Here is a 21,921-nt window from a genome sequence, read left to right as displayed (position 1 = left end):
CCAAACGGCCGGGGGTCAGGGCGACAGGTGAAGAAATCTGCGGACTATCCTAGCCGAGTCCAGCAAGACCGCTTTTTGCTATATTATTATTATTATTATTATTATTATTATTTATTTATTATTTAATTAGAACGGCCATAAAGCCAATTACACTAATTAAACTACGAGTACAAACTAACATAAACATACTTACAAAAATTGTTAATTAAAATTATAAATTTTAAAAAGCAAAATTATAAATTTTCACAAAAGTGCAAGATATGACCCATGAGGTCAGCCCATTTGTCAGCAAATATGTCACAGCGAGGGGACTTCTTCAGCAGTGCGTTGAGCGCAGCCAAAGTGCGCGGTATGGGTGACCTGGAGCGCGCTAACGTGCGACTAAACGGACTTACGAAAAATTTGGAGCGGTGATATGATTTTCCAAAATAAAAAGTTATATTACTTGTACCAAATTTCATCAAAATCGGTTAAACTGTTGTGCCGTGAAAAGCTAGCAGACAAACAGACACACTTTTGCACTTATAATACTAGTATGGAGCTAAATATATACAAGGAAAAGGTGACTGACTGATTGAAAGATCTATCAACGCCCAGCTAAAACTTATGGACGGATTGGGCTGAAATTTGGCATGCAGATAGCTATTATAACGTAGGCATCAGGCCTACGCCGTCCAGTAGTTTGAAGCTGTGCGTTGATAGATCAGTCAGTCAGTCAGTCACCTTTTCCTTGTATATATATAGGTTTTGTTGCAGGAGAAGCTAGTGATCGGTCACAACATGCTATTAGACGTGCTGCACACGCTCAACCACTTCTTCCAGCCGCTGCCGCCAGACCTAGCGTCCTTCAAGGAGTTTGTGCATTGCATGTTCCCAAGGTATCTGACTTATAATGGATATTTTCTTATTATATTTAATACTAGCTGATCCCCGCGGCTTCGCCCGCGTAGATTTAGGTTTTTAAAGATCCCGTATAGCCTATGTCGCTCAGGAATAATGTAGCTTTCTACTGGTGAAAGAATTTTTAAAATCGGTTTAGTAGTTCCAAAGCAGGGGCGTGCAGGTCATAGAGGCATAAATGCACTGCTTACCCCAGTTGTAATAGCTCAATGCATATTTTTCATTATGACCTGCCATTAAACAGACCTAACTAATGCCTACCCTGGCTTCAACCCTGTGCACGCCACTGTTCCAAAGATTACCCCCTACAAACAAACTTAACGACATTACCTCTTTATATAATAATATAGATATTTTCTTACTAGTTATTCCCGCCCCACATGCTCACACTCGCACTTGTTCACGATACTGCGTACCTGCACTGACACGTGCGAGCAAATGCGGAGTTCTAGAGCGGTTACGCACTCATCCGATCCGAATCCGTGAAAATACGGATATAAAAAACGCCGACCAAATTCGGATATTGCTTACGCACTATTCCGTAGGGCGATTTTGTAAAAGGAATTCGTTCAGGCATCAATCATTATTACAATCTCAATTGTTGTGATTGGCTAAATTTGTGCTGTTCTTTTTGCAACATTGCATTGTAGCTAATAGTGAGCGAGTGTCAACCAATCAGAGGTGATTGCGATCGTGACATTGTTGCTGTCATTGTAACGCAATCGCGCAGCAGATCGCTGCTGGAGGCAAACACAATAGATCGGAGACGGTCGCAGTAATACAATTACCCATGAACCTGCATGGCCCCGAAGTAGAAGAAGAAGGGGGTGAAATAGGGGTTTGAAAGTGTGTACCAGTATAGGTTTTGTTGCAGGTTATTAGACACTAAGTACATGTCAAGCTTGCCGCCGTTCAAGGACAAGGTGAACTCCAGCGTGCTGCATCACTTGCTCGCCACGTTGTCAGAAGCGCCCTTCGCGCTGCCTGAAGTTGGTGAGTTCTTCTTTATTATCTGTATATAAAGTCAAGTCAAGTCAAATATAAAGTCTCACTAACGTTTTTTCAACTTTTTTATTTTTTATTCAATAACAAGTTAGCCCTTGATTGCAACCTCACCGGGTGGTATGTGATGGTGCAGTCTTTTTATTTTTTTTATTTTATTCATTATAGGCGCACGCTTAACCAAGATCACACCTGATGGGAAGTGATGATGTGGCCTAAGATGGTACGCGTTTGCCTAGAAGGTGCCTTTTCACTCTTATTTTAAAGATACCCGGATTATAATTGGCAGGAAACACTGATCTAGGAAGAGTATTCCAGACCCTAGCCATGTGTATAAGGAATGATGACGCAAAGCGTTTCGTACGCGAAGAGGGAATGTTGACGACATAGGGGTGGAAACTCGCCCGGTGTCTTGCGGTACGTTGGTAGAAAGGTGAGGGAGGGACAAGATTGAACAGCTCCTGAGCACACTCTCCGAAATATATCCTGTAAAACACCGATAGGGATAAGTCTAAGATAGAAGCAATCCATCCCCTTTGGTTTCTACACGGCATCATTCCGGAACACAAACGAGGAAACGTCTCGCGTTGGTTAGCGCTTTTAATCTGTGAATCTGTTGTAAACGTAGAGTCGGAAGAGGGGCGCGGCTACTCGCGCGCCGACGACAAGCACCACGAGGCGGGGTACGACGCGTACGTGACCGGCCTGTGCTTCTTGGCCATGCACGCGCATCTGGCGCGCATGCGCGGCGAGCAGTGCGCGCGCGTCGCTGCCGCGGACTCCGCGCTTCTCAAGCCCTTCCTCAACAAGCTGTTCCTGGCCAAGACGGCGTACCAGGACTCGCCCTACATCAACTTAACGGGGGCTGATCGTGAGTTCTAGAAGTTTCGAAATCGGTAGCAAAAATTCTGCCCCTTGAATAAGTGTACAGCGAATCAACCAATCAAAGTGCAGAATTTGCTGTCGATTACGTTTTTATAAGAAATCGATGTGTGCCATTTCAAGGGGTTTTCGGAGAGCTGATAACTAAAATGTCCTCGTTTTTGAAATCTAAGTTGGCCGACGTGTTCTTGGGAAGGATTTTTGGGATGATAATTGCGATAACAACGATGCCCACTTTGAAATCTATGCTGGCTGATGTGTTTTTTTTCAGAAACAGTTTTGGGGTGTCATTTCAGAGGTACATTTGGAAATCCAAGATGGTTGACGTGTTTTTTTTGACGAGTTAATGAATGTGTAAATAATAGAAAAAACTAAAGAACACTTCTTCCGCTTGTATGGAATGGATACATATGCAACCATTTGCTGGTCTGTATGGTTTTAGCAGAACAATAAAATTTTAATTAGGATATTAGGAATCAGAGAACTTGTTTCAAAAAAATATTGTTTTCCAGCGGCGCCTTCCAGAGACCACGTGTTCCACTTGACGTTCCCCAAAGAGTGGCAGAGGAATGACATCAATCAGTTGTTTAGTGCGTTTGGTGAGTTTCACGAATTTTTCAAAAAAACCTACATGTTACCGGCAATGAGACTGTTCCATTGCTACCAGCAAACACTAAAAGAGTTACTAGATACCCAACACCAGCAGTAAAAACTGCGCTGGCTCAACGCCACTTTGCCTTCTTAGCACCTTTATTATATAAAGCGATTGATAGGAAAACCACAATTAATAATATTAACAACTACTCGGCAAAAACAAAAATAATTTCCTACCTCAAGAACCTTAGTTATGTGAGTATTGAAGAACTTTTAAGCGCACACCACATTACTACGTAAAAATAATATACACACTTACTTACACACACACCCACACACACACCCACCCACCCACACACACACCCACACACACACACACACACACACACACACACACACACACACACACACACACACACACACACACACCCACAAAATCATACACCCACACACATATGCATACACGCCATGTGAATTTTTATTTTATTCTATTTTATTTTACTTATTTATCTTATTTTATTGTTTAATTTAGATTTTATTATTAAGTAATAGTTAGATACTCAATAATTGTATTGTAAATTAAAAAAAGCTTATGTAACAGGGAAGGCACTGGCTCCCATGACACAGTTTATACTTCTTTGGGAGCCAGTGGTCAAAGTCTTATGTGTCAAACCTTTTTTGCAAATAAAGATATATGTTAAAAAAAAATATGTGTTAATGCATATAATTTAGTAATTGTAAAGAGTACCTAGTCATTCCACGTAATACCGGGTTTGCTTTGGGAGTGTATAAAGTAATACGCATTATTTGAATACGATAGTAAATAAATTACGACTCGACGTGACGGTCGACATCCACCTTCGTTGCTTCGACGTTCGACATCGGCCTTCGTTGCCTCGACGGTCGACATCGACCTTCGTTGCTGCGGTGGTCGACATCGACCTTCTTTGCCTCGACGATCGACATCGATCTTCGTTGCCGGTCGCCAGACCTATGTCTACTCTGACTTCGAACCCTGTGCACACCACAGATCAGGGTGTGTGTGTGTGCATAAGTTCAGACTTGTGATCGTTTGTTGCAGGTCAAATAACCGTGCAGTTTCTGGACGATACATCGGCTCTGGTGGGGCTTTCGAGAAAGGACCTCGCCAAGACGGTCGCGCGAAGCTTCGCGAACAACAGCCGGATATCCCTCGTGCCCTATCTCAAATACAAGGTGCAGACTAACAAGGTCATTATTTACTCAATTAACCTTAGGTAATGGCCCCGATTCTCTAGTCTCTCTCTAAACTAAATTTAGAGTATCTGCATCCTTTTCTTTTTACTAATGCTAAAAAAGGAACGGAACATGACTTTCACATTTAAAGACTAAATTTTAGTGCACAATACAAATTTAAACAGTAGGTTCGCGAGTGCGTGCTAAAATCACGGGTTTACCATCTAAAAATTAAACTTAAAACTGTCAAACTGTGTCTGTCCTTTTCATATTACATTAGTAAGAAGAGCATGCGAATACTCTAAAATTAGGTTGTGCTCAGAATTAGCCCCCAATGTATGCCTAAGCTGTGATAGCCTAGTGGTTAGGACGTCCGCCTTCTAATCGGAAGTCGGGGGTTCGATCCCGGGCACGCACCTCTAACTTTTCGGAGTTATGTGCGTTTTAATTAATTGAATATCACTTGCTTAAACGGTGAAGGAAAACGTCGTGAGGAAACCGGCATGCATGAGAGTTCTCCATAATGTTCTCAAAGGTGTGTGAAGTCTACCAATCCGCACATGGCCAGCGTCGTAGGCTATGGCCAAAACCCTTCTCATTTTGAGAGGAGACCCGTGCTCTGTAGTGAGCCGGCGATGGGTTGATCATGATGAGTGTTATGCCTTATGACATAGCTCAAAGGATTAGCAAGCTGAAGTGGTAATGCGCAGGTCATGTCTGTTGCAAAACCGATGACGGCTGATGGGGCAGACATGTTCTGGAGTGGAGACCGCATACCGGTAAGCGCAGTGTAGGACCTCCAGCCTGCTGGACCGATGACCTGAAGAAGATGGCGGGGAGCGGGTGGATGAGGAAGGCGGAGGACTGTGTTTGGTGGCGCGCTCTTGGAAAGGCCTATGTCCAGCAGTGGAAGCATACAGGCTGATTAAATGTATGCCTTTGAAGCTGTTCAGGAATGCCACTACGAACTACTACTATTACGAAAAAAGGCAGGATATGCCTCGTCTCCTATCTCAATTACAAGTTGCAGACTAACAAGGTCATTATTATGTACTCATGCAGCATGATGAACCCATCGCCGGCTCTTTACTGAGCACGGATCTCCTCTCAGAATGAGAAGGGGAGACCCTTGTTCACCGCTGACCGTAGACGGAGTAAAAAATCTAGACAAAGGAACGTTTGCTTTCTCATTCACACTAAAATATAAGCATTTCCAATGTAACTTAATTTATTATTACTTTGTTACTACAATTTTGGTACATGAAAAATAAAAATAAAAATAAATAAAATAAAAAGAGAGCACAGATAAAGTTACTAATGTGATAAACAGAGCTAACCTATTTTTTGTCCCTTATCGTGTAACCGATTTTTTTCAAGGAATACAACTTTAGTTGCAAAACAAACTTTGAGAATTCGTGGCATCATTGTATTTCTCATTAGTTATAATTTACTTGTTTTCACATAAAAAACGTTTAATACAATTATTGTTGAGTGGTTTATACAAATATTGACTACTAAACAATGGTAATTGTCGTGTTATTCATCGTTTCGTTGTGCTATCGCTATCTTACACGCGGTTACACAGTACTTTAGTCTAGCTTTTTTAATCAGTCTATGCCGCTGACCGCTATGAAGAACATTGTGAAGAATTCTCAGGCATGCAGATTCCCTCACGATGTTTTCCTTCACCGCTAAACCAAATGATGTTTAATTACTACTTAAAAAGGGCAATAAAAAAAGGTTATTCATAGTTATCTAAATAATGTCGTGTTTTCCACAGACCAACCAGCAGTTGGAGCGTCGAGAAGAATCGGAAAAGTTCACCAAATTGTGCGTAGTACTCATTAGTATCATGTTTTCCGTTCTCATGCATCAAATTTATATACAGTAGACATTCCAACCCCCGAATATTGCAGGGCTAGCGTAACGGGCTCGAGAATGCGTTTCGAGGATTATATCGATTTTGTACCGACAGTAGTAAATTACTGCAGCGGCCAGCAAAAGAGGCATTGACGGACGAATACTTAAGTCCATCGATGCCTAGTTGTAGACAAGGCTTGTATAGTACTTTTCTTTCTAAATAATATCTGTCCCGGCTGTACTCACGTGTGTAGTCGACGTTAGCCCGACTAGTTTCGAACCCATACGGGGTCCTTTTTCAAGGGAGTCCCCCCCCCACCCCAGCCACTCTCACAACGGGCGCTACGGGCAGCGGCACGTGCGTCCCGCAGTCAAAACCGCGGCGCGTGCGCGAACGGACTCCCTTGAAAAAGGACCCCGTATGGGTTCGAAACTAGTCGGGCTAACGTCGACTACACACGTGAGTACAGCCGGGACAGAATATTATTATTTAGAATGGAAATCACTCACGGTAGTTTAAATGCTAAAATAGTACTTTTCTTGTCAAATAATGCGCGGAAATTAAAATAACGTAGTACAATTACAATTGTACTAATTTTTTTTGGAATTTTTTGAAATTCAATGTTGACTTTCCGGGCTTATGTTGGTTTAGGATAGTTCTAACGAGGTCGAAGTTTCTACTCTCTAACTCATACTCATACGTAATTAATACTTGAACTCATTTTGTCAAATACAATTACTTTTTAAAATCAATGACGAATAAAACAATAACTATTCCCGTTAATAAATAAATGTTCATTTGTTTTTTTTTTCAAAAAACAGCTTTCTTTTTGCCAGCTATTTCGAAATTTAAATAACACCGTTGATAAGACGTTACCGCCTTGGTTACCGTGTTTCGGAGTAAAAGATCGTTCCATCCAATCCAACCACCCGTCGTCGTGTAATGACATCCAAGATGCATTTTCTTACTACTTTTACCGGCCGCTGCTTGCATGTATTTGGCCATTACAGCAATTTTGATTCTCGAAAGCGGTTGTCAAAATATTGCTCAAATTTCCAAGTATATTTGAGAAAATACTATTCTCTTGTCAGTTTTGCTACTATTGCAGATCATGCTTACAATTGCAGAGGTATTCTAAGCTAAAATGGTGTACTTACCCTTTTCGTTTACGTTTTCCTTGTTAGAAATAAGGATTATCAGGTTGCGCAATCTTAATTTGGAAAATCTTTTTAGTGCGCGCAAATTAAGTAGGCCAATCTGAACACAAGGCATAAGTGACTGTGCGTCGTACAAAAACAGATCTCAGCTGGACTTGTGTATTTAACTGTGCAACCATCTCCTTAAGGTGGTGGTCCCACTACATTTCATTTATTTCACTACACTACATCCAAAGGGTAGATAAAATTTTCTCTGGTACAGCAAATGTTCATGGGCGGAGGTAATTATTTAACGTCAGTCTAGCTATTTTTATTTAAAAAATCCTTAATTTATGACCTGCACAAACCGCCATGTTGCTAACTTCAGATTGGACTACATGTTTTGCGCGAACTAACCAGTTGTATCACGAACAACGTAAAATCTATAGATTAAGCAATTTAAGAGCATTGGTTTTGTCTATGCGTTTATTTCATAACTTTGGCTATGATTTGATAGCACTATTTAATCTAGGAAGGTATTTTTTAGTATTTTTACATTTGCACCCATTGTTTTTTTTTAAATGGAAATTGTATCTCGAATATTTTGTTCGGCTGTGACGTACATCGTACTTCTTAGGTAATGTATAAGTTGAGTTATAGGAAGGTGTTCTTTCTGTTCTTTGTGTTCTGCGACTTGAGTTATATTTTGTAAGATTAAAAAAAAGAAACGAGCCGAATTGAGAACCACCTCCTTTTTTAAAGTCGGTTAAAAATGTTTATTTGTTATTTAATTTAATTTAATTAAATTTGTTACCACATTAATAGAAATACTAACCATATTTTTGCTGAGTTTCTGTAAGTTTTTATACGAATTGTAACATAGCGGAACTCTTTATTTTTTTAATTACAACTAACAATATTACGCAATGATCGTATAAAATCCGAACTCGCCGATGAGTAAGACAGACTACAAAAAGCACGATTAGAAAACTATCAACGAATGTGACCCAAATGGGGTGGTTTTTGTTTAAGTTTAATTTTTTACATTTTAATATCATTGATTTTACGTAATAAATACGTTCATTAGTTGCTCAGCATTTGAGATTTCAATACCTACTTACTGATTTTGTACGTATTCATTAAAATCCTGCAAAATTATCTTAGTTAGGCCGCTTCAGGTGTGTTTTCACTGAAATATGTAGTTTGCACTTTCTGTTTGAAACTGCAGCTCGATTGTGATAGAATGACAGCTAAAATCGCAATCAACTGTGATTGGTTAACGCTCGCTCACTATTGGCCACAATGTGTTGTTTCAACAAGAATAGCACAAATACACAATAGCCAATCACAACAATTGAGATTGTAATAATGATTGATGAAGGTTTTACGAAATCGACCTACGTTTTGAAATTCGTGAGAAAATCACCAACCTTTGTTCCCATTTTGTCCACCCCGAATTAAAATAAGACCAACTAAGATTTTCTCTTATTTTTCTTAGCATTCCTCCCAATTTCGTTATTAATTTAAATAACAGATTTTTATAGAACACTAGCTGACCCGGCGAACGTCGTACCGCCTAACAGTCGATTCTTTACTGGAATAGTGTTGTATTTAGACTTTTTCAGGCAATTTTTTAAAATTTTTCTGTCCGTAAGAACCATCCTCGTACTTCAAGGAATGTTATAAAAAAAGAATTAGCGAAATCGGCTGTTCTCGAGATTTGCGCTTAGCAACACATACAGCGATTCATTTTTATATATAGAGAAAGAAGATAACTATGTTATATTATATAACTACTATTAATATATTCAATAGTATTCTATAAGGCTGAATGGTGAAGTAGGCTGGATATTTGTGGTATTGATTCTTTGATCTCGTTTTATAGCTACCAAAAGTTGAAACTTTATAATAATTTCGAATTTATTTTTATAGTGATATTGCTTTCGTTATCCTCCTTGCGGAAAAAGATAGGAATAGATTTAGGGCCTGTCATTTTAGACAGTTTATGTAGGTACTACAGAATTGGTCAATTTTGTTCCTTAAACCTAATGAGGTTTCCAGGCAACTTTCGAGAAAATTTTCATAGATGGCGCTGAATATATTACCACCACTAAAGACGAAAAATAATACTTATATCTATATCATATATAAATCGGATGCGAAATTAATTAATTACTTCTATTATAGTTCACAGATTTTGTAGGTAAGAAACGTAAGGAAAATTGCAGTGCACGCTAGCTTTTACTCTGCATCTGTGTCATTGATTGACACGACCTAAACATTAAAGCATAGATCATATAGATATAGGTATTATTTTGCCTCTTTCGTGGCGACCTATGCGAAATATTCAAGAGACATCTATGAAAAATTTATTGAAGCTGTCCCTGAAACTTCCTCATTGCTAAGAAAGACAATAGTAATGTAGGATAATTTTACTTACCTTATTATAATTAAAATTATATGTTATTCATATTGTTTCAAATGTAGTAATAATTGAATACCATAGTATTCAATTATTTCGAGTTTTGTTAGTCTCAGATTTTTCCAAGTTTTTTACTTATGTTATAAGATTAGCAATGTGACTCTAGCTAAGTTTCCTTTTACAATTCATATTGTTTCAAAAGTAGTAATAATTGAATACCATAGTATTCAATTATTTCGATTTTTGTTAGTCTCCGTTTTCCAAGTTTTTTATTTATGTCATAAGATTAGCAATGTGACTCTAGCTAAGTTTCCTAAATTAAGTTTGTAAATAGTTTTAAACTTTAAAGTTTTGATATTATGTTTCTATTTTATATTGATTTTTTTAAATAAAGCTTGCAATATCTGTATTGTTTTATTTCTAACTTTATTTTCCGTTAGAGTCATGTTGTTCATCTTTATTACTTACATTACAAGTAACCGCACCGAATCATTAATAGGGTAGGTAGACACTCACCAGTAGTACTAATATAAAGTGCCCCGTAAACGGTCAAACATGTTTGTCAAATATTACATGTTTGTCAAATTTATTTGAACGTCTCCAGGCGTCTTTGATGCGTTTGTCAAACAAACTACGTGTTTGTCAAACAAACCACGTGTTTGTCAAACAAACTACGTGTTTGGCAAATTTGATAGACGGCGTGTTTGACAAACATGTTTGACCGTTTACGGGGCCCTTAAGGATCTCTAGTATGTCGTTTCACTGAGACGGCTCGTGAGGTAAGGCGCGGGTTGCGGGTGGGTGACAGTTGACGTAAAAATAAAAATCAAGGAATTCAGTCGCTGTCACAAAAACACCACAAAAATCAAGACAAAAATTATGTGTGCGAGAGGTCACAGAATATTAATGCAACTGACAGATGTCATAAACGCATACTTAAAACGGCCGCACATTACGGTGTCTGTCCACTGAAGCGGATCGGAGCGGAGATGTGTCGAGCAGACCAATCAGATTGTCGGTAAATAATGTGATAATTTTATTCCGTCACCACTAACAAAACTGATTGGTCAACTATACACATCTTCGCTCCGCTCCGCTTCAATGGACAGGCACCCTTAGAGTCCGAAAGCAAGGGTGCCGCAGTCAAAGAATTTCAGCAAGGAATTTTAATTGACGTACTTAGCCATTGTACCGAAATGTAGATACAAATCTTAGCTTACTGTATTCCTATACATATTATAGTATAATTATTAGGCGAAATAATTTATACGGGCGCATTTTAGAGAGCGCTCCAGCGAGCTATTGTGCGCTTCGGCTAACGGATCGTGAGAGGATATCAGTAAGACGACCACGATTTTGGGAAACAATAAATATAGTACTTACTCCTCAGTTTATAAGGACTGAATTTATTGCAGGTCTCTTGAGGGTTCCCCCACTTGCTAATGCGCGTGGCCGCCATTTTAGTGACGTCAGCACTAGACTGAAGTTTCGAGCTGATGGTATATTTTACTTAAATATAATGACGTCATTTCGATGTTAATGAGACATGGTTCCAGCGCAATAGCAATTTGCGGGAATTATATTATTCTTGTTAGTTTGAAAATATGGGACGTCAAAAGTCGCTGTTTAGCCGAGTGTGTTAGATTTTAGTGTTGTCAATTTCTCTTTCGCCTTGCCTATTAAATTGTAAAACAATCGCATGTAGGACAAATGTATACAGTTACATTTCAATGAACTTTCTAACGTCTTTTCCTATGTTGTTATATGTCGCGATTTAACCGATTGTGAAAGGATATCTGTAGGGTAGCCATGCGTTTGAGAAATAGGACTAACATTGGTACTGATTCTGAGCACAACAAAATTTTAGAGCATGCGCATCCTCTTCTTGCTAATATAATATGAAATGGATAGGCACAGTTTGACAGTTTTAAATTGAATTTAAAACTGTCAAATTTAGTTGCCAGTCGCGAACGCATTATTTAAATTATTAACGTGCACTAAAATTTAGAGTCTTTAAAATGTAAAATTCATGTCTCGTCCTTGTTTAGCAATATTATAAAGAAGAAAATGGCGCCATTCTATCATAATCTTATCTATAAAAAATAATGTTTGTCTGCCTGTCAGTCCGTTTCTTACCGATGCGTTTTAGTTGTGTGCGGTTCAATTAACGAACAATATCGTAAACCTTCGTGCATCGTTCATCCAAAGTATAGTTGAAACTTTGTACAATGGTTGTTGACGTTTTCGTGATTAGTGTTTATCTGCAGTTGCCGGTTATAGCCGAGATTTCTCGCATCTCCAACATTTGCAACCTGAGTGCCACAACAAAAGTACTGGTACTTTCCTTACTGTTTTAAGGAAAATAAACTAACTTTTGACTTCACATACTCACTCGTAATTATAAATGACTTCTCATCTTTTGGTTTCTTCTCTAACCGTGTTTTAGTTTCAGTATAATGTCCTAAAAACAAGTTAGTTTCACTATGAAATGTGTTAATTTATTTCCGTGTAGTAAGAAATAAATATACCTAAGTACCTAACAATTCCAAAACAATAGGTGTGACAACAAATACTGAATGTCCATAATTACAATCGCCACACCCGATTTCGGAGTGACCATAAAAGGAGTATTTTCCCATTAATTATAAATATGGCCACCCTCATTGTCTGGACAATGGCGCGTGGACGCGGCGACCCCGCGACCTCGCGTGCGCGCTTCCGCCATCTTGCATTTTAATGCGCCCGCGCACCGCATTAGCATAGACGACGCGTGCGATGATATTCCAGTCTCATTTACTTAGCGCATTTGTGCATTCTCACTTGAATTGTTCGCTGACTTCGCCCTGTAGAGCATCTTGCATATCTTCGATTTGGTTCCCGTTTGGCGATGTTTTTTGTAGAGCCATCTTCTTTTTTTATTTTTGGTAGGTACTTATTTATTACCATATTATAAATGCGAAAGTGTGTGTGTTTGTTGGTTTATTGGTTTGTTTGTTTAACCTTCAATCAAACAAACCAATAAACCAACAGATGGACGTGATTTTTGCATGGATATATACCTAGTTAAAGACCTGGAGAGTGACATAGGCTATTTTTTATCCCCGAAAATCAAAGAGCTCCCACGGGATTTTGAAAAAACCCAATTCCACGCGTATGAAGTCGCGGGCATCAGCTAGTTTATTATAAATCCCGCGGTTTTTTTGTTTTTTCGGGATAAAAAGTATAGTAGATATATCCGTTCCACCAAATCGGTTTGTCATTGTCCAAACTTCCACATTTACAGTGTCATTAGGAACTAGGTAGATATGCCCGCGACTTCGTCCGCGTGGATTTTCTTGATCCCGAGGGAACTCTTTGATATTCCGATTTCCGAGATAATTCGAGATATTCGTCTCCGACTTTAATTGACAGGTTGTTCTTATTAAAATCAAATACTTACCTAATCTATGGTTACCTACATTTATGTACCTATTTTTGAATCATCATCATCATTACTTTACCCACTGCCGGTCCACTACTGAGCGTGTTGATCCGAAGATAAGAGATCTTATTATGTTGCAAAAGTTATAAACTGGACAATTTCCTCTACCTCAATACATTCACATAGAGAATCAATTTCACTATTGGTGTCTCCTGTGTGACCTTTATAGGGATTTATTGCGCGTCCATATTGCATTAGCGACCAGCCACGAGTGGCATATCAAACTTTGGCACGCCGCAAATAAATAAAGCCAACGGGAGAGAAACATTGTGGCACGCGTCGATCGCTCGTAAACATTCGGATTTCGTCGGCATGGCTCGTGCCGATGATATCGGACGTTTATGTTGTTTAAAAGCCAGAGTAACAGACCGACAGAGAGAGAGCAGAAAGTAAAAGAAATGTCCTTATAGTTATACCAAGTTTTGTACCATGAAAGTTAAAAAAAGCCGTCAAAGTTGCAGGCAAACAATCTGAGCAAAAGTTAGGAAAAGTTGGCGCATTATGGGAAACAAGGGACAATAGATCAATCAATCGCGTGCTCTTCTCGGGCGCGGCGGTAAAATCCCTTGCGCCTCCCTTGGAGCTGCTGTATACAAGAAATCGTTTACGAGGATAGTGGCGCCGATTCTGTCGTCTTTCTCTAAACTAAGAGTATTTTTATCTTTTTCTTTTTAATATTGCTAAAATGGGACGGAACATGAATTTTACATTTGAAGACTCTAAATTTTAGTGCACGCTACAAAATTAAATAAAAGGCTCGCGACTGGCAGCTAAAGTCACGCGGTTTGACAGCTCTAAATTAAATTTGGAACTGTCAAACTGTCTGTACTTTTCATATTAGGTAAATTACTAAAGAAGAGGATGCAAATATTCTAAAATTTAGTTGTGCTCAGAATCAGTACCTACCAGTTACGTAAGAAGCGTTTCGATTTTAAAAACAGCTAGCTAGTATGTTGTTCATATTATTTTTAAGTAACTTTAACACATTGTTTTATGATGATCTTTTAGTTTCATTGCTCTGTGTCGTGTAGCGCACGCGTCCCAAAACTGGGTCGCGATTATCGCTTCCACCTCTGTGCTCAGGCAGAGTGCTGTAGTAACGGCCTCTGATTTAGGCCCTCCGCCCTCGTGCCGCGCATGATCCGTACAGAACACTGTTCGCTCGTGAGTCATCACGAATGTGGCCACATGCTCGCAATGTGTGGGCGCAGCAAATTTCTGGGCATTTCGCTTATAAAAATTGTAGTTTGCGTGTCTGTAACTTTAAGTAACCTTGGCTTTGGTTATTTTTTTGAAAACATTTTTAATTCTTCAATTTATTATTTTGATCATGAGGTATAAATATGAGGCATCTGTATAGTTTCATTGCTCTGTGTCGTGTACCGCACGCGTCCCAAACTGGGTCGTGATTATCGCTTCCACCTCAGTAGTAACAGCTGTGGTAACAGCCTCTGATTTAGGCCCTCCGCCCTCGTACCGCGCATGATCCGTACGGAACACTGTTCGCTCGTGAGTCATCGCGATATGTGCCCATGTGTGGGCGTAGCATAGGAATGTGTGGGACATGTTTAGTCCAATATCTTATTGCATTTGGGAATTTTATCGTTGACTGTTTTTCGTAACGATGATCGACCATTAAACGTGAGATCGCGATAGTAATTATTTTGAATTCCTCAGGTATAAAACTGTACTTAGGTATCTACATCAAGTTTGAATGCGCACTACATTGTCCCCATTTAAAATTTAATTAATTATAAAAAATAAAAAAATAAAAATATTTTTTATTCAATTAAATTTTTACAAGTTCTTATAGTTCTTATAACATTCCACAATTTATCCAACTTATCTAAAACTGCTACTTTGGTGCTCATTATTTTGTTAACGGTAGTTTTTTAGCCTGCGGCCCAGGTGGGAGCGGGTGCGTCCTGCGGAGCGGGCAGCGGGCGCGAATGCATTCCATGCCGCTCGGCACCCGCCCTCGATTAGGATTTTCTTACAATTTCTTGTAAATATTAAGAGCTAGCTGATGCCCGCGACTTCGTACGAGTGGATTTAGGTTTTTAAAAACCCCGTGGGAACTCTTCGATTTTCCGGAATATAAAGTAGCCCATGTCCCTTTCCAGGCCTTAAACTATACACATGCAAAAAATCACGTCGATCCGTTGCTCTGTTGCGACGTGATTGAAGGACAAACCAACAAACCAATAAACCAACAAACAAACAAACACACTTTCGCATTTATACTAAGGGTACTGATTTGTTCTACATGCTGCCCGCCCCGCAGAACGCATTACGCACCCGCTCCCACCTGGGCTGCAGGCTTACCGCTTAATCCAATAATTAAACTAAAGAGTCGATGAAGAAATACTTCATTGATGAAAGATAAGAAAAACTTGAGTAAGAAATGATGTAATAATTTTAGTTCTACATTTAAGTATTACGGTACTTAATAAGATGGTAAACTAAAACAAACGTACCCCGACGTTTATTTGTACATTCCATCTTTGTCGCGTCATGAAACATCAACAGTGTGCTTAGTATGAGATTTTACATCTCGCCAACGTTGAAAGACTTCGAGCGTCGAAACATATTAAGTAACGTCATAGTAAAATGGACCATAAACTCCTTGATTTAAAGTCAAAAATTCAGTACCACTGATGTTAATTTCACAAGGTCGGAGCTGCTGTGTGCTTAGTACTTATAAAATGTTATATCGCAGCGACGTTGATAGAATTTGAGCGTCGAAACTAGACGTACCACCGATTTTAATTTCACAAGGTTGCAACTCTGTCTGTGTTTAGTATTTTATATCGCACCAACGTTGGTAGAGTTCGAGCGTCGGAACACAATAACGTCAGAGTAAAATAGACCCCAGGGTCCTTGATTTTAAATCAAAAATTCCCCGGTCCCCGGTCAAAAGGTCCCGGGTTTGATTCCTGGCAGCGACAATTTTCGGAATTTATAATTTTTAAATTGTCTCCGGAATGGTCTGGAAGGTTACGGTACGATGCCGCAAAAACCGATTAGGGGTGGATATGGGTTTAATGAAACTGCCTACCCCTTCCAAGTTAGCCCGCTTCCATCAGACTGCATCATCACGTCCCACCAGGTGAGATCACAGTAAAAGGTTAACTTGGATCGAAAAAAAAGTATTTCGACGCTCGAATTCTATCAACGTTGGTGCGATGTAAGATCTCATACTAAGCACACAGTTAGAGATAGGAATCGCATCTTCCAGTCCAGTTGGTTAGTCTTGGAGTATTGAAGTTGCATTAGGAGAGAAACGCGGTCCGTTCCGCCGCACGCGGTCTGTCGTGTCGGATTAACACTCCAGTCGCGTCCCTCCGAGGAGTTATTGCCCACGAAACATTGATATACCATCAAACAAGATACCTACGTACTTGCACATTTCAAAAACTAAAACCAGTGGATGTAACTATGATAGGTACTTTAGTTTTCCTTAGTTTACTTAAAAGGTAAACAAGTAGCGTCTCGCTGAAATGCGTAATATACCCATACTCCACGCACAACAGAAGGAAACGTTTAAGTGCGGAAACCGACCAGCTAGGTGATTCTCTAACTCAGTGTCCAACACTAAATGATAGCCACCGAGGTTGGTTAGTTCTACATTGCTGCTTCACTAGGTGATATTAAAATATTTTTTTGGTAGAAAACCTTCAACTGATTAAAAAATAAGCTCCATGCCTATCATTCAGTGTTAGAAACTGAGTTAGCGAATCACCCTGCAGCTCAGAGCGAAGACAGAAAGAAATGCCCCATACGCGGCATATACGACCTTGTTACCGCAAATTCCTAATGAAATTGTGATGCGAGTGAAAAACCTAACTCCAGAAGGTCTAAAGCGCCAGGCAAATCGCATTGCTTACGCGTTTCTCCGAAAGGATTTCTGCGATTTGTTTATCATATAAACGACGAAAGACGGACTATAAGTGACGATGCAGTCATTTTCAGCTGAATGACATTTTTGAGACTATTTCCTCTTTTCCACACTATTATCCAAAATGTTTTGGGATGATGATTTTAAGCTTATTTCGTGGTTTAACGACAAATTTTAATGTAGATAATGGTACATACCACGATTAATTTGATGTTTGTATTTGTTGACATTTCAACCCAATTGCGCGGGTCGTGGTCACGAAGGGACTGCGGTGCTACGAGAGATGAAGTTCGACCTGTCAAGAGCAATAGCGAACTACACTCTTTCTTGTTCTTTTCGCTGGAACTTCACGAGCTGTCCAGCAATATAAACTCACAACGCCACTATTAACTTTCGATGTCGTAAGATGCTGTAAAGAGAAACATCAAATTAATGTGGTATTTTATAAACATACCAGAAGTGAAGTTAAATATTAACCACGTCGCGCAGCCGCTTATCGATAGTTCTACTTTTTATACTAACCTCACTGCAATAATATTAACTTGATTAGGGCCCAATTGCTATTGCGACCACTCAATCAAAATGGCAACCTAAATACAAAAGCATTTAATAGTCGGTTGAGTCTCGCGTCGGAACGAGACTGGCTTCAAAACCACCAACCACCCGTATTTATACAATCGACTCAAGATGGCCTCTTCGCAAAACATCACGTGACTTCGTTCAAAATACAAATGCGATAACATTTTGGGATATTTCAAAGTGTCAAGTAGGTAAGGAAGTGTGAGTCTATGTTTTTTTTGTATCATTGCGATGAACTCGAATATGAATAATCTTTGTGACGGTAAATATCGGATTGTCATGATAGATGCGGATCTGTGCCGATGTGTATACCTTTCACGCTGTTCACCCGGGGAACGTTCTAGCATCTAAGCGTTTTGTGCTATTTAAACGTTATAAGACGAAACTATTAATAACAAAATATTGCAGACTACTGATACGGAACCTGGCTTCGCTATCGCTGCAAGGGTATCAATACCCTTATTATAAATGCGAAAGTGTGTTTGTTTGTTGGTTTGTCCTTCAATTACGTCGCAACGGTGCAACGGATCGACGTGATTTTTTGCATGGGTATAGATAAAGACCTGGCGAGTGAAATAGGCTACTTTTTATCCCGGAAAATCAAAGAGTTCCCATGAGATTTTTAAAAACCTGATTCCACGCGGAAGAAGTCGCGGGCATCAGCTAGTTATGACATATTATTAAATAGAATAGATATATTTTTCAGTAGCTGATGCCCGCGACTTCGTCTGCGTGGATTTAGGGCTAAAAATTCCGTGGGAACTCTTAGATTTTCCGGGATAAAAAGTAGCCTATGTCACTCTCCAGGTCTTATACTATACCCATACAAAAATCACGTCAATCCGTTGCTCTGTTGCGACGTGATTGAAGGACAAACCAACAATCTAAAAAACTAACAAACACACACACTTTCGGATTTATAATATGGGTAGTGATTATCGTCATCATCATCAACCCATCACCGACTCATTACTGAGCAGGGGTTTCCTCTCACAATGAGAAGAGTTTGGCCGTAATCTATCTAGCAGGCTGGGCAAGTGTGGATTGGTATTTGGCAGACTTCACACACCTTTTAGAACATTATTGAGAACTGAGGCATGCAGTTTCCTCACGATTTTTTCCTTCACCATAAAAGCAAGTAAAATTTAATTGCTTAAAACGCACATGACTCCGAAAAGTTAGAAGTGCATTCCCGGGATCGAACCTCTGACCTCCCTAATAGGAGGCCGACATCTTAACCACTAGGCTATCAACGCTCTCGGAACTTCAACCTCTTAAGGTATAGTTACCGTAAAACTAGCCAACTTTGCCACTCAATGATACTTTGCCCATAAAGCAATTTATAAGCAAATTCGCTATGTAATTTTTTTTGACAAATTAACATTTAAACCAAAATTTGTTTGATTTTGGTGGTGGGCAAAGTAATCCGGACTTTTAGCCAACATTGCTAACATCGATTTTTATAAATTGCTTTTTGGCCAAAGTATCATTGAGTGGCAAAGTTGCCTAGTTTGACGGTAACTATACCATTTAGGATACTCTTTACTCAGGTACTCTTAACGATGCAATATGTGAATGTCCTAAGATTCCCCAAGTAAGATGTTCTCAGTTCCACGAACCATTTGTATAACACCCAGTCACGCGATGCTTCCCTAAAATTATTCAAGTGTATTTGTTACAACACTTGCATACAAAACTATTAAAGTGATTAAGACCTAACAAAGTAGCTAATTTCTCATGGCTATGCGCGTGCGTGGAGACAAAAGGTGTAGATAACCCTTAGCTTGAAAGGCCCCAAGCTTTATGGAGGCTCTTTATATTCGACGGGGTATAAATGACGCCACCCGACGATGCTTGCAGTTGAAGATGATCGCATATCTATCTGACATACCGTTCGCGCCGCACGTATTGCATTTTCAGCAGTCATGATACGAATAACGTAATAACTAAGCGTTAGCCAGTACGTACCTACATGCTAATGAAATTCCAATAAGGTCACAGTGTGTGCCGCATTTCTTCAACGCATTCGGCTTGTGCTGATCTTACCAATATTTTAATGGTGTTATCAGTAGCGGAAAGTCAAAATTATAAAATTATCATCAATACATATCATTATTGCGGACTACAAAACCGCAGTAGCAAAGAATACATATCATATTTATATAGAATTGCCCGATATACCTACCTATACCTACAATAAAAAGCTTCCAAAATAGACTGTAGAATCGCGTCGTTTTCGTATTGGTGACGATGGTCTATTCGATTTTCTCCGTCTAAGATGCGGTCTACTGAAGCACGTAGGCACTAAGTAATGAGGTAGTACTGGGGTCTGCTGCGAAACTGCTTGAGTTTGAAAAACCGATTGAGTTACCAAGGGGCTAGAATTTCAACCTCCCACTGGAAAGCGCAAGGTTGGAAGACCCTTCACTAAGTAGACAGACGACATCAAACGAGTCGCCGCTGGCGTGTGGAAGTGTCTACAAGAGACCTGTGTTCAGCAATTGACATCAATCGATGACGATGCGGTGCGTACGGGGCGTGCTTGTAGATGTGTGATCAGGTTTACTGTAATAAGTGTTATAAGACCGCATCTTAACGACGTACCATCAGTTTGAGGCCTTTGTGCCGTGCGCTTTAAAAGAGGCTGAATGGAAACTGGGAGGGCCTCTTGGACAACGTATTTATTTTATTTGACGTTGTATCTTACTTACTACGTTGGTTGTTGATAGTGTCTCTTTGTTTTGTTTGCGAGTGAAATGCTCTAGCTACCTGAATTTACATGTACGCAATGTGAACAGTGACGGTAGAGCCTCGATAGCTCAACGGTTAAAGGACCGGACTGAAAATTGAAAGGTCGTTGGTTCAAATCCCACCCGTTGCACTATTGTCGTACCTACTCCTAGCACAAGCTTTACGCTTAATTGGACGGGAAAGGGAAATATTAGTCAGCGATTAACTTGGCTAATATTCTTTAAAAAAAAGAAGAAGGAAACTATCGTGAGGAAACTGCATGCTTGAACGTTCCCTATAATGTTCTCGAAGGTATCTAAAGTAGGCATGCCAATCCGCACTTGGCCAGCGTGTTGGTTTATGGCCAAACCCTTCTCACTGAGAGAAGACCCGTGCTCTGTAGTGAGAGAAACAAGATGATAATATATGAGAAGGAAAATTGTCATGGATGCCTTGGGCATGTCCGACTCCATTTGTGATGTTGCTCAGTGACCTACGGACTAAAACTTTTCTTCCTTTGCATTTCATATGAAAGATGGCTGTCTTTATTCGTTATCTTGTTTCTGTCTATCGTATTCGTTCTTAATTCTTCTGTTCATTAAATAAAATAATTGTTTGTTGTTTAATTTTTAATAGGTAAACTATCCGTAGATAGGCGACGACTCTCCGTTACTGGCGAAACTTCAAAGTCTTGATCACCGCCGCAAGATTGCCGGCTTATCGGTGTTTTATAGGATATATTTCGGAGAGTGTGCTCAAGAACTTTTCGATCTTGTCCTCCCTTCACCATTTTACCACCGAACCGCAAGACGTCGGGCGAGTTTCCATCCTTATGTCGTCGACATTCCATCTACACGCACGAAACGTTTTGCGTCATCATTCCTCATACGCATGGCTAAGGTTTGGAATACTCTTAAACGCTATGTGTTTCCTACCAATTACAACCCGGGTATTTTTAAAGCAAGAGCGAATGGGCATCTTCTAGGTAAACGCGTCCCATCTTAGGCCGCATCATCACTTTCCATCAGGTGTGATTGTGGTCAACCGTTTGCCTATAAAGAATTTAAAAAAAAAGATGATTTGAAGTATAAGTACCAATATCAAGTAACTTCAAGTTAACTCTCTGTTTTTTAGAATAGAGCAAAAAAGCTCTTATTTTATTTACGCTATTTCTACAGACGAGAAAAACTTATGTCCCAGGTATCCATTTAGACCACATTT

The 21,921-nt window shown here is 39.6% G+C and overlaps 1 protein-coding gene across 2 annotated transcripts in view; it reads left to right on the top strand.

Annotated features, from left to right (window-relative positions):
• LOC117987593 (poly(A)-specific ribonuclease PARN-like) overlaps nucleotides 1-21,921 on the top strand; it is a 45,181-nt gene that overhangs the window by 6,219 nt on the left and 17,041 nt on the right. Inside the window, exons 6-11 of one of the 2 annotated variants that reach the window (XM_034974627.2) lie at nucleotides 757-878; nucleotides 1,775-1,893; nucleotides 2,531-2,773; nucleotides 3,297-3,383; nucleotides 4,460-4,593; nucleotides 6,374-6,423. In XM_034974627.2, coding sequence (XP_034830518.2) covers nucleotides 757-878; nucleotides 1,775-1,893; nucleotides 2,531-2,773; nucleotides 3,297-3,383; nucleotides 4,460-4,593; nucleotides 6,374-6,423 — 755 coding nt within the window. Of the gene's footprint in view, nucleotides 1-756; nucleotides 879-1,774; nucleotides 1,894-2,530; nucleotides 2,774-3,296; nucleotides 3,384-4,459; nucleotides 4,609-6,373; nucleotides 6,424-21,921 lie in introns of both variants that reach the window. The other variant, XM_034974625.2, reaches the window with a different exon arrangement.

Source organism: Maniola hyperantus, chromosome 13 (assembly GCF_902806685.2).
Source record: "Maniola hyperantus chromosome 13, iAphHyp1.2, whole genome shotgun sequence".
Lineage (NCBI taxonomy): Eukaryota > Metazoa > Arthropoda > Insecta > Lepidoptera > Nymphalidae > Maniola > Maniola hyperantus.
This window is presented reverse-complemented; position numbering and strand designations above follow the sequence as displayed.